General features: G+C 29.8%; 1 protein-coding gene across 1 annotated transcript in view; it reads left to right on the top strand.

The window, feature by feature from the left end:
- Positions 1-12309: 12309 nt before the first annotated feature.
- LOC117167997 (sorting nexin-27) overlaps positions 12310-14507 on the top strand; it is a 50174-nt gene continuing 47976 nt past the window's right edge. The window contains exon 1 of the mRNA XM_033353306.1: positions 12310-12707. Coding sequence (XP_033209197.1) covers positions 12379-12707 — 329 coding nt within the window. The 5' untranslated portion in view covers positions 12310-12378. The remainder of the gene's footprint in view (positions 12708-14507) is intronic.

The raw sequence follows: 14507 nt of genomic DNA, 5'->3' as shown, positions 1-14507 counted from the left end.
CAATTGAAAAATTTAAAAACTTTAATTTTTCAATTGTTAAAATTTAAAAATTCAGTTGAGTTTTCAACTTTCAAAGAATTAGAAATTTTAATTTATATAAAGCTTAAATTTTATGTTTTACTTGACTTTTCAACATTTAAAAATGAAACAAATTGAAAACTGAGTTATCAAAGTTGAAAATTAGAGATAATTGAAATTGAAACTGCTGAAAAATCCAAAATTCAGTAATCTTTAAAACAAAATTTTAATTAAAAACTTAAAAAATTAATTCGTTTCGTACTTGAATTTTCAACTATTAAAAATTGATGAAAATTGAATTTTTAACTGTAAAAAATTCAAAATTCAATTTAATTTAAAAAATCTAAATGCTTATTTTAAATAATTAAAAATTTGAATTTAAATAAAAAAAATTGAATTCGTGTTTTTCTTTAATATTGAACAGCTAAAAATAGAAGAAAATTTAATATCGGAAAAAACTCAATTTACAGCTGTTGGAAAATTAAAAATTCAATTGACTGTTGAAAACATTTTAATTATAATTATAAATTAAGACAATTTTAATTCGTTTTATTCTTGAATTTTCAACAATTAAAAATGAAAAAAAAATCCAAATTGAGTTTTCAACATTTCATAATTAGAGATCATTGAATTTGCAACTGTTGAAAAATACAAAATTCAATAAACTTTTTAAAAATTAATTTGTTTCGATCTTGAATTTGCTACTGTTGAAAAATTAAAAAATCAATTGAATGTTAAAAAAAATTTTAATTAAAATTAAAAATTAAGAAAATTTTAATTCCTTTTGTTCTTGAATTTTCAACAGTTAAAAATGGAAGAAAGTTAAAGATGTAGTTTTCAACTGTTCAAAGATTAAAAAATTTAATTTGATTTTGAACAGTTAAAAATTCAATTTTCAGCTTTTGAAAACTCAATTTTGAATTTTTTTATATTTAGCTCTTTAAAATAAAAAAAAAATGATATTAAAAATATGTAAAAATTTGTTATATTCACATAATTTTACATGAACATTTAAACAAATAATTTATGGGCTTAAAAATACACCAATTCTGCTCTCCTTGCGAAATAATTAAAAACTAAAAGTGCTGGAAATTGAAAATAAAAAAAATTAAATTGTATTTGGATTTATTTTATTTATAAATGAATTCAAATTGATAATTGAACACAACAAATTTTAAATCATATCCAAATATTGATGCAGTCTAAAATATTTGATTTTTAACTCATTCAATTTTAAATGGTTTAATTTGTTTTAAAAGAGAAATTTTTTATACTTTGAAATAGTTTACCGCTTTTTTTATTTATAAACAAAAATTTTAAAAATGTACAATTGGAAACTGAATTGTTTGAAACACCCTTGAATCTTTAAAACTATGAGCGTTGATATAAACCTTGAACGTTACAGTTTTAATGATTCTCTTTTCAATTCGTAAGTGAAAGTATTGAATTACGATGTCTAAATAACAATTGAATATTTCTTAATTTAAAAAGACTTCAAATAAAAATAATTTCACTTCTAATTTAAAAAGTGTTCATTTGTAAAAATTGTAATTTATTCGATTTAGTCAAGTTTAATATTTTAAAGTTACCAATTGAACGGAACTCAGTTTGAGATTGTGTAATTGAAAATTGAATTATCGAGCGTTTGGATTACATATTTCTGAATAACAAATTTTTAGGCTTCAATTAAAAATATTTAAAATTCATAAGGATTCCACTTCAAGCGTTTTAATTTCAAGTTCAATTTAGATTACTTCAAATAAAACAAAATTCAGCTATATGAGTTCAAATTTTCTTATTTTATTAACCGTGAAAAATAATTGTAAACCATGAAAAATTATTGCAAACCGGGAAATTAGCCGGAATAATTTTTGCTCGATTAAAACGGCCACCCTGATTTGTGTTCTTCCATTCGCTGCCACACTCTATCTGACTTTTCATATGAAGCTAGGTGATCTAAAAAATAACATCTTTTAAAATTCGAGCTGAAAATGACCAAAATGTTATTCTTTAGATTATGAAATAATGTTGCCCGCCATACGCGACAAGCTAGCGCATTGTTATAATAATACAAATGTAATCACTGTCATAAATTATAATTTATTTCCAGTGTGAAGTCATAAATGTATGGTGTTGATAATATTGTTGATGTACAATGCTGACAATGAAGATTGTCACTCATTGATTTCGGAAATGCATATTTGCATCCCCATCGTTGTGATCGTAATATTTGTGTTTATATCCCAAAATCAGCCCTCTCGGAAGAAAATCAGAGGGATTTATCTGCGATAAGAGAGAAAAAGTTGCTATTGGCTGACGCGGGTCCATGATTGTGAATACCTGTCCAGGGCATGTTACAATTACTATTACTGATTATTATTACCGCATAACTTCATTTATTACTACTTACAATTATTATTAGGTACGTTAACTAGCTATTTATTACAATTCGTGAAGGAACAAAAATTCTATCGTGCTCTTGCTTTTTTGAGGGTTGTACACCTGCGCGAAAATCTCCACTGTATTTTTGCTGGACTTCGTTTTAACAGTATTCTTTTTATACGAAACTCGATTATTAGCGAGACGAGAATATAACAATAGACTTTTTCGCGGTTCTGTATTTGTTCAGATCTGAGTGATTGGAATGAATGAAGTACGTCAAAGTCAGGTGACGTGAGTGTCATAAAAACTTGTTCAATTGAGTTTTCTAGATCTGAATTTTAGGGTGATGGTCGATTCCGCCCCAGATGCCTGCGCACGCCCCCCCCCCCCCCCCCCCCCCCCCCCCCCCCCCCCCCCCCCTACGCGACTTCTCCTCATTTAGTGGAATTTCTATCGTCGAGCCTCGTCAGCGGAAGTCCTTTGTACCTAATGAGGACAAAAATGCGGAATATACCATTTTTTAAGGCTAGAGGAAGTTCCACCTGGGAGCGAAGAAGCATATTAATAATATTGTGGTTATGTCATGACTTGCTGATTGAATCAAAAGGCCAAAAACAAAGAGGAAGATAGTACAAAGGACTCCCGCTGACCAGGCTCGGGAGCAGTTTCCCGAGTGGCCGCTGGACCGGGAAACTGGAAATTTTATGTGACCGAGAAAAACCTGAAAATGACAGTCCAAGTTTGATTTCAACAGTTTTTTTTTCTAAATTAGTTGAATTGTTATCTTTTTCCATTCTGGTATCATTCAGTTTACAATGCGTAATCAGAAAATCTCTTCACTTAAACAATTTTCCTTTTCTGATTTCATTTTTAAGCTTACATTTTTCATTTAAAGAATTTTAAATTTCAGTTAAAAAGACTTAAAAAATTACAAATTAGAAGCGTTTCGAATCGACAATTTTTGATAAAAAATATTTTCAATTGATCAACTGTGAATAAAGATTATAATGATTTTTTAAACTTAGCAGTACTTTAGATTGAAAAAAGTGAATATTTGATTGTACATGAGGATTCAGAATCAGTTCAAAATTGAAGAATTTCCAGCTTTTAACGTTAAAAATTACACTGTTTCAATTTGAAGAATTAGTAGTTAAAGAAATGTAAACGCCCGATTGAAACTTTATAAACTATTTTCATTTCAAAAATAAAATAAAAATAATTCATAATTAAAGACTTTTATTAAATTTCAAATATTGTTTTGATCTACAATTTTATATTTAAAAAATTTTCCATTAAGAAAAATAACAATTGGTTAATATTTAGGAAGGTTTGGCTTCATTTTAAATCAGTAATTATGAATAAAATATTCAAAACTAAAAAAAAAGTAAACTTTAAATGTTACAATTTTTATTGTTCTATTTAAAGAATTTTAATTTTTAAGTAAAATTGTTGAATTTTGTTGTATAAATAAATATTGAATACCTATTATTCCTAGAAAAAAATCCGGATATTCGTACCGAAATTCCTGTGCAAATAATTTGAAACAAAATATGGATTTTTGCAGATTTAGAACAAAAAATTTAAAAGATCTGTAAGAATTGTGAAAGGTTTCAAAAGGATAAAAAATATTTTCTTATATATAATAGGAAAATTATTTTTTTATTTTAAAATATTAATTTCAAGAGAATATTTAAAAATATTTTCAAAATTGTCAAAAATGAATCTGGAAGATTTTAAGGAAATTTTTTAATTTTGCAGGATTTTGTCACAAAATTTGAGGAAAAATTCGAATCATTTCAAAAGAAGTTAATAAGTTCTGAAAAAGTTTCAAACATAATTTAAAAATTGCAAAAATGTAAAATATCGATTTTAAAAAATTTTCACTAAAATTTTGAAGATTTAAAAAAAAAATCAACATTTAAAATAAAAGAAATTCAACTTGAAATTTAGAAGTTTTCAGTTTATACAAAAAAATATAATCGTTCAATTTTTAATGTTTCTAGCTTATTGTGTAAAATCATTTGCAGCTCAGTTTTTATTACTTGAAATTATAACATTTTTAGCTTTAGAGTTCGAATTTTTTAATTTGATTAACCGTAAAAAATTGTTACGAACCGGGAAATGACCGGGAATTTGTTCTTCGATTAAAACGGCTATCCTGAGTTCGGCTAAAGGATGAGAAGCCGCGTAGTGGGAGAACGTTTCGCAGGTATCTGAGGCAAAATAGTCATCTGCCCTGAATTTTCAACTGTTTTAAATATTGGATTTACTGTATTTAGGATTACGAAGTAAATATTCTTTTTAAAGTTTTGACGTCACTCGCTGTACTTGGGTAACATGTAAACTTTTGAGAAACGTTGAATGGTTTTATTGTATCTATTATCGATTTTCTGTTTAAACCAGAGATATAACGAAATTATGTATTTAACTTTAAACAGAAGCAGTCCATACGTTTGCTTAATTTGCATTTCTGTATAAATGCTGCAGTTTATCGCAAGTGAAGCATACGGACTTTTGCATTATTTTAGCGCCAGTTAATTCTTTCAAGTGATACAACACACTGCAAAGAAGAAGAAAAAGTATAGTACATATTTTAATGATTAACAAATAAATTTGCAGAATTAACAGTGTCCTGCGTTTATTGTTGGCCGCTGCTTTTTAACAGAGATAAAGGAGTTTAAGAAAGAATCAATAGTCGCTATTTTTATCAGTAAACGATGCGTTTACGCTAATCGTTCGCGCTTTCTTTGTCTTCTACATATAAACAGAAGTAAACTGACAAATACAGAAGTTTAATTAAATAAAATGATGTTTTACCTGTAAGTCTGAAATGTTCTTGAAAAGAAACACTAGAAGGCAGAAATACAATGAAAGAAACGTGAAAGTGAAATGTTGAAGGTTGAAAGAAAAATTAAAAATTGTATATACCGTGACCTTGAATTAATGTCGCACATTATATCTAATTATTAATAATAATTTAATATATTGCAAATATATATATACTCTATTGTGTTTTATTTACTTTCACATATCCTTGAAGATTTCCACAAGTTAGTTATAAATTTAGAATTGCAAATTAGGTTTACTGCTTTTTTTTAACTTATAAAATAAAAATTAAATGGAATGTCCTTAGAATCTTAGATTTCTAATATAATGTTTCTAAATTAGTAATTGCAATGTTAACAAATTATTGTATCATACCGCCATTATATAAGTGCGATTTTAGGTGCTGCAAACGATACATAAAATATCTAGTACTTTTTAGGATGGGCCGTAAAATTGTTTTTTAGGATAAAACGCACTTTAAAGTCACTGATATTGTGATCTGATTAGCTGATGGACATTTATATATGTACTTTATGGTACGAGGAGTGCAGTGACCCCAACTTTGGCATGTGGACGTACTGCGCCTACGATAACTGGTGTAATAAAAAATAATGTATGATTCGTCCTTCGTCTCAAAAATATAATTTAATTGGATTGCATTAAAGATTGGAGTGAAGTTGAATGAATTAAATTGAATTGAAGTGGATTGGAATGAATTGAATTGCAATAAATTGGATTAAATTGGATTGGCCTGGATTAAAATAAAGTAGAGTGGTGGTTGGAGTGGAGTAGATCGTATTGAAATGAAACGGAATGGATTGGATTGAATTGAAGTAACTGGATAGGAATGAAGTGGATTGAATTGAATTGTGATGGATTCGAATAATTTGGGAAGGTTTTGATTGCATTAGAGTGGATTGGAATGGATTGTATTAAATAATGTGGATTGGAGAATGGGGTGGAGTAGATTGGATTAGAATGAATCGTAATAGATGGAAATGAATCGGATTAAATTGGAGTGGATTCGAATGGATTGTAACAATTGGATTGCGTTTTATTGGATTGGTATGAATTCAAAATAAATTAGATTTCATTCGATTGGATTAAAATGAGATTGAAACTAATTGGGTTGGAATGGAATGGATTGAAATAAATTGGATTGGAGAATGGCGTGAAGTAGATTGGATTGGAATCAATCGGAAAAGATTGGAATGAATTGGAATGGAATCAATTGAAATAAAGTGGGTGGAGAATGGATATTAATGAATTGGAGCGGATTGGAATGAATTGGAGTGGATTGTATTGGAATGAATTGGAGTAGATTTTATTGGAATGAATTGGATTGCATTTGATTAAATTGGTTTAGAGTGGATTGTTTTAGTATGGGATCGAATGGATTGGCATGCATTGGATTGAATTAGATTGGAAGGGATTGGAAGTTGGAATAGAATGAATTGGAATTAAGTTGATTGGAATAAATTGGATTACATTCCATTGGATTGGATTAGAGTTAATTGTATTGAATTGAATTGGCATGGATTCAATATGAATTAGATTCGATTAAAATTGTATTGGAACTAATTGGATTGAAATAAATTTAACTAGCGGATGAAGTGGAGTAGATTGGATTGGAATGGGTTGGCGGACTAGATTGAATTGGAGTGGATTGAATTGGAATGAAGTTGATTTGAATGAATTAGATTGGAGTGGATTGTAATGAATTAGAATGAAAATAAAGCGGATTGGAGGATAAATTTGAATGAATCGGAATGGATTGGATTAAATTGGAGTGGTTTGGATTGGATTGCATTCGATTCAATTGGATCAGTGTAGATTGGAATTATTTGAGAGGAATCGATTGTATTAGAGTGGCTTGGGATGAATTGCAATGGAATGAATTGGATTGAATTGAAATATAGCGAGAGAAGAATGGATATTATCGAATTGGAATAGATTGGAGCGGATTGATATAAATTGGAGTGGATTGTATTGGAATGAAGTGGATTGGAATTAATTTAACTGGATTAGAGTGGATTTTTTCAGAATGGGATCGAATGGATTGACATGAAGTGGATTGAATTCGATTGGAAAGGATTACAATTATTTTGTTTGAAATAAAGTGAATTGGATTGGAGGGTATATTGGAATAGAATGGATTGGAATGAAGTTGATTGGAATAAATTGGATTGCATTCCATTGTATTGCATTAGTGTTGATTTTATTGAATTGAGTTGATATGGATTCGATAGGAATTAGATTGGATTATAATTGAAATGGAATGGATTGAAATAAATTGGACTAGAGGATGAAATGGATTGGAATGAAGTTGATTTGAATGAATTGGATTAGTTGAAATCTAATGGATTGAAATTAAGTCGAATAGACTGGATTGGAATGAATTGGATGAAATTGGAGTGGGTTTGAATGGATTGTAATAAATGAAATTGGATTGGATTGGTATGACTTCGAATCAATTGTAATGCATTAGATTAGATAAGAATGGGCATTGGAATGAATGGGATTTAAATAAAGTCGATTGGAGAATGGAGTGGAATATATTGGATTGGAATGAATCGGAAAGTAATGGAGCGGGTTGGAATGAATTGGATGAAATTGAAGTGGATTGGATTAGTGTAAATTGGGAGGGATTGAAATAAATTGAGTGGAATCGATTGGATAAGAGGGGCTTGGAATAAAGGAGGTGGAGAATGGATTTCAATGAATTGGAGCGGATTGTATTGGAATTAATCGGATTGAATTAGAGTGGATTGCATTAGTATGGGATCGAAAGGATTGGCATGCATTGGATTGAATTCAATGGGATTAAAGTGAAATGGATTGAAATAAATTGGATTGCATTCGATTTGATTGGATTTTATTGAACTGAATTGGTATGAATTCGAAAGGATTAAAATTAATTGGATTACTTTCGATTTAATTAGAATGGATTGGAACTGATAGGATTGTGATTGAATGAATTGGGGTGTATTGGATTGAAATAAAGTAGATTAGAGAATGAAGTGGAGTAGCTTGGATTGGAATGAATCGGAATGATTTGGAACGGATTTGATTAAATTAGAGTGAAGTGGAATAAAGTAGATTTGAATGAATTGGATTGCATTCGATTTGATTGGATTAAAGTAGATTGGATTGGTATGGGTTCGAATGGATTGGAATGAATTAGGGTGAATTCGATTGGAGTTATTTGGATTAGAGTGGATTGGAATGAGTTCTATTGTACTGAATACGATTGGAATGGATTGGATTTAATTGGTTTGGATTCGACTGAAATGAACACTCACAGAAATAGGATATACCGGGATATCCCATTTTATCCCATTTATCTCCCAGGTCGTCCCCAGGATATCCCAGGGGATAACCCGGTAGATATCCCGCAAGGCGGAAATTTTTATATCCCAGGGATAACCCCAGGATATCCAGGGTAACCCTGGGACGTTCACAGGATATTCAAATGTCCCAAGTAGGGTATAGAAAATTAATTTATATCCTATTTGGGACATTTGAATATCCCGTAAACGTCCCAGGATTACCCTGGATATCCTGGGGTTATCCCTGGGATATCCTCGGGACAACCTGGGAAATAAATGGGATATACCGGTATATCCTATTGCTGTGAGGGAATTTAGTGAATTCGATTGAAGTGGATTGAAATGGATTGAATTTGATTAAAATGAATTTTATTGGAATTAATTGGATTAGAGTGGGGTGGAACGAATTGAATTGTATTGGACTGGTGTGGTAAAAAATAGTGTGTAACACTCTGTCAAAAAAGTACCACTTAGATTCCTTTGTATCGCAAACAACTATTATATTTCGTTTTTTTTCCTTATTAACTACAAAGGACAAAGGTCGGCGACAGCAGTCTGGAGGTCCTCAGTTGTGTGAGGGGAAGTTGGGTCGTGGGGGTAACGCAAGCAGGCAGGCGGTCATCAAATGAGTATCGCCCATTTTTTAAATAAAAAAATATAATAAAAAAAGCATTTGTATTTATTATATTCTTTAATTATCTTTTACTTTATCATTTTACGTGACTATGGTACAAGCCTCAGAATTCTTATCAATTCTCAAACTAAAAGAGATTGTGGATACGCCTATTTATTTTTTAATAATTCAGAAATTCTTGTAAGTTGTTGAATTATGGACAAAAGAAAACTTGTGAACCTAAGAATATCCATGCGATAAGATTTGATATAATAAACAATAAATTAAAAATATAGAGTTCATTTTATTGAATAATTATGAAAAGTTTAAGTTTTTATTATAAGATTAAGATTTAATACAAATTCGAGATTGTAAATTAAAATGCATTTGAATATTTAAATAAACATGGTAATAGATAATTTACATCATTATTATACATAGAGACAGCAGGGATGTTTCTATTTAAAATTTATAATATTCCTTTTAATTTGGTAAATTATTATTTTTTAATATTTGATTAGATAGAAATTCATTTTAGCGAATTAAAAAGAAAATATATTGTTTCAATCGTGTATGTATAAAATGAATATAAATGCTAGATACGTCACTGGAGGATGGCCACGGTCTCTGAATGTGTCAGGTTATATTATCCACAAGATTTTTTTACCTTCAAGAAATAAAAATATTGTCTAAGAACTCAATTGCTGACTTGACTTTTAAATATATATATGCATATATAAATTTACCCAGTTTGTCTAAAAAGATAGTTTCTAACTGGCTAAATCTGAATTTTGACTGAAAAATTAGCTACTATCAAGGTTTTGACTAATGAATTAGTCAACGGACCACTGTTTGTACCTTGCCAATTGAATTAGTAAAAAAATGACTCGTTTGTATTATTCATTTCTGAGAACTACTAATTCATTATTGAATTTCTCAACATAACCACTGCCAAGTGGTTCACGCAGAAAAAGAGAAGATTATTTTGTTACTCAAACAGACTTTCAAGACTAGGCGAGAGAGTGGATTTCAAAGAGCGAATTCAGATTTAGCGAGAATCGTAGCATTAAATAAAAAAAGATAAGTTTTCAGTAATAAATGGTAATAAAGACTCTCTAAATTTGAATCAAATCAGTGAAAATTTGCATAGATACACTTTCAAATTTAGCTAAAAATAAGTCACAGAAATCTCACTTCAATTTTGGAGAGAAAAACATCTGAAAAATCATTTTTTATTGAGTCAGCGTTTTTTAAAACATTGAAAAACATATTTTATTGGACTTTAATCGGGGTGTCTATTTAAATTCTAACAAAAGTTCTCTGACTTTTCCTCTGAATCTTTAACAAAACAATTAAATGTTTATCCAAGGATATGAATTTTCCACTAAAATCAGGAATTTTTTACCAAAAAAAGTAAATTCCTACCAAGAAGATTAATTTTCTTACAATAAAGATATCTTTTAACAAAATACTTGAATTTTCAATAATTAAGTTAAATTTGTAATCCAAGAAATGAATTTTCGTCCAAGAAGATTTATTTTCTATACCAAAAAAGAATGATTTTTTTTACAAAACACATGAATTTCCAACAAAATATGTACTTAAATTTTTAAACCAAGAAATTAATTTTCAACTAAAATCAGAAATCTTTCTAAGAAAAAATTAATTTTTGACAAACAAAAAGACGTTTTTCCAACAGAATAGATAAAATTTCAACCAAATGGTTAAATTTTTTAACAAAGAATCGACTTTTCAACCGAAAAGAGTAATATTCAACAAAAAAACTTTTTTCCAATCAAGAAGATTAAGTATCTATAAAAAAAGACGAATTTTCAACAAAATAGTTGAATGTTTAACCAAAGAAATGAATTTTCAACTAAAATGAGAAATTTTATTTAAACGACAAACTGGATTTTCAAACGAATAAGATTAAATTTCTACAAAAAGGACCAATTTTCAACAAAATACATGTACTTCTGAGCAAGAAAATTAACTTTAAACCATAAAGAACGAATTTTCAATAAAACAAAGGAATTTCAAGCTAAAAGAAACTTTCGATCCAAGCCGTTAATTGTCAAGAAAAAAGATGAATTTTTCACCACAAGAATTAATATTCTACCACAAAAGACGAATTTTCAACAAAGTGAATGTTCAATTTAAAAAAAAAGTTGAACTAAATAGTTGAATTTTCAAATAAAGAACATAAATTTTCAACCAAAGAATGAGTAGTTACATTTGCAGGAAAAATTAAAAAAAAAAAGAATTTTCAACCAAAAATAAATGAATTTTTTAAAAAATTGAAATTATCAACAAAAAATGAAATTAATTCAAATCTCCAAAAATAAATATTTAAGTTCTTAAACAAACAGATCCATGTTTTACTATATAATGATGGATCTGCGAATATTGAATTTTCGACCAAGATGAATGATGGAATGTTTATTTGAATTGTATTTTTATTTCCTATATACAAATAATATATTTTTGAAGTCAACATTTTTATCTAAATAATGTACAGTCTGTAAAATATGTTAATTATTTTAAATACTTTCCGAAGCTCAAATTTGTTAAGCAGTTTAATGTTTTCTTTTTAAATATTATTAAAATTTCACACCTCAGAAAATTATCAACGAAATTTAGGTCCGCGCAATAAAAACCTCGAAATTGTCATTATCAGGCACAAAAAATCAGGATATATCATAAAAATTCTCAAATTCAGGACATCTATTAAGAATTAGAACCCCATTTCTAATTCCTTAATATAGGTAAACACGTTACATTCTATAAATATATGTAATAGATTAATCATGATTTTGCAATATTTCATTATTTTGATATAACTGCTCATATCACCACCATTATCATATTATCATCAATTCATCATTATCTTCACAAATTTTCCTCATCAACATCCATTTATTCATCAGCGTTATTCACCTGCATCACCATCATCATCAATTCATCATCATCAATACCAGCATCATCAGTCATTAGTCCCTGGTTCAACGATCTCTTACTCCACACCTGAAGCCTTTCCCTCTACTCTTCACCCTTCACCCAGAGACCACTCAACAATTTGACCTGGCGTTCTCCAATACCTTGTCGCCTGGCTCATGCCTAGAATTTCTCGCTACGAGCTGCACACAGCACAGGCGCAGTATCGCGGTGGGCCGTCAGCCGAGAAACATCAATGGGTGGTCGTAGCCTAAGATGGCAGACTGCGAGTCGGAAGTGCAGCCCAGAACGCCAGTGACGAAACTCGACGGAATGAACACGGCCGTGACGATGGTCAACAACGGCCGAGTGCCCCAACATGCAATGAACACATCGGACCCAACCGGACAGGGCCCAAGGTGCGTCACCATTTACAAGACTGAGACCGGGTTCGGGTTCAACGTACGCGGCCAGGTCAGCGAGGGAGGACAGCTCAGGAGCATCAACGGGGAACTCTACGCTCCTCTTCAGCATGTCAGTGCCGTTTTACCCCAAGGTGCTGCGGAAAAGGCCGGTGTTCGCAAGGGCGACCGCATTCTCGAAGTGTGAGTATTCTCAAAGTCTAGCTTTCATTCTTCCCGGATTCTCCAGTGTTCAGCTCAAGTTTCCCATGAATGCCTGACATTCCACTCCTATAGGGTATAGACCTATACTGTATACACTATATACATATAGTGATCCACCACTTCAATAGCTTGGAGTCTCGTTCGTGAAATTCGTTAATCGCCCAGCACGATCCCAATTACGGTGATCAGACAAAGATTCTCAAGACACAGGCTGAATCTTCATCACGAATCACGATAATCGAACGAGTTGCAATGAAAGTGTGTAGGATGTTAGGTAGCTTAGCTCTCTTTGGCAATTGTTAAAAGGGTTCTTGTTACGGATTCATTTTGCAGAAATGTGAACATTTGCATTTGCAGAAACTCGAGTGTGTTATTTGGATCATATTTTACTGTTTTTGTGAGTTTTCGATGGATAGATCTTGTTGATTATGTATATCATGATCCGATTGGTTATGATCGTTATTATTGTTAGTATGTTTGCCAATGGTATACATATGGAACACTGATGCTAATGAACAGTGGTGAAAATTTTTTATTTAGAGGACTATTATTAAGCTGTGGCTGATCGCCAATGAATATCCGGATGATGTTGCAATTTCTTCGGAAATAACATTTTTTTCTACTCTATATAAGAAAGCTCTGAAAGTTTTGAATTCTTCTGTTTGGCTGTTGAATATATCTGCAAAAGACTATTCCATAGTATTTCCAATATTGTCGATACTTACAAAACCAAAACATAATCAAAACAGGTCTATTACAAAAATACTGATGAAAAACGTTTTGTCCAAAAACATTGAATACTAATGAACAGTAGTGATGGTTTGAGAATTATTTATTGATAATATGGTTGACCATTAATCAATATCAGGATAATGTTACAATTCCAAAAATACTGACCAAATCATTTTTTTTTTTTTTTGGTTCGTTCAAGAAATTTTCAAAAGCTAATACCCAAAATTTTCCAAACATAGTTTTTCTCAAATTATTGAATGATACAAAAATAGAATGAAGCATAATTGATTATTCATCATAATTGCAAATTGTTTTGTCAATTTTCGCCCTGAATATAGTTCTTTCATAATTAAAAAAGATATCTAGCTGTCCAAAAAATTGAGTACTAATGAACATTATTGATGATTTTAGAATTTGGAAGACTTTTAATTCCTTCCGGAATAACATTTTTTCTACCCTATAAGCAAACCCCTAAAAAGTTTAATGTCTTTTGTGTGGGTGGTAAATGTCTTTTAAACATATATTGTCATTATTTCCAAAATACAAAACCTAATCGAAACAGCTCTATTCAAAAAATATTTAAGAAAAACGTTTTGTGTTCGAGAAACTTTCAAAAAGTAGTTCCCAAAAGTCTTAAAACCTCGTTATTTTTTCTAAAATTATTAAAAGCTACAACAAATAACATTGAATACTAATGAACACTAATGATGATTTTTGAATTTATTATTAATAATATGGTTGACCACTAATAAATATCCGGGTAATGTTGCAATTCCTGTAATAATTTCTACTACCCTATAAGAAAACAGTGAGAAATTTGATGTCTTTTATTCAGATGTCAAATATAGTATTTGCAAAATACTATTTCCTAGTGTTTTTCTAAATAATGAAAAAATTTCCAAAATCAAAACTCTTTTATTCCAAAAATACTGATAAAAAACGTTTTCTTTTGATTTGTTGTTCAAGAAATTTCCAAAAGCTAATTCTCCAAATTTCCAAACATATTTAATTTTTCTCAAATTATTGAAAAATATTATCAAGTACAAT

This window comes from Belonocnema kinseyi, chromosome 2 (genome assembly GCF_010883055.1).
Source record: "Belonocnema kinseyi isolate 2016_QV_RU_SX_M_011 chromosome 2, B_treatae_v1, whole genome shotgun sequence".
In the NCBI taxonomy this organism is placed as follows: Eukaryota; Metazoa; Arthropoda; class Insecta; order Hymenoptera; family Cynipidae; genus Belonocnema; species Belonocnema kinseyi.
Note: the sequence above shows the minus strand (reverse complement) of the source record. Positions and strands in the feature narration are given on the sequence as shown.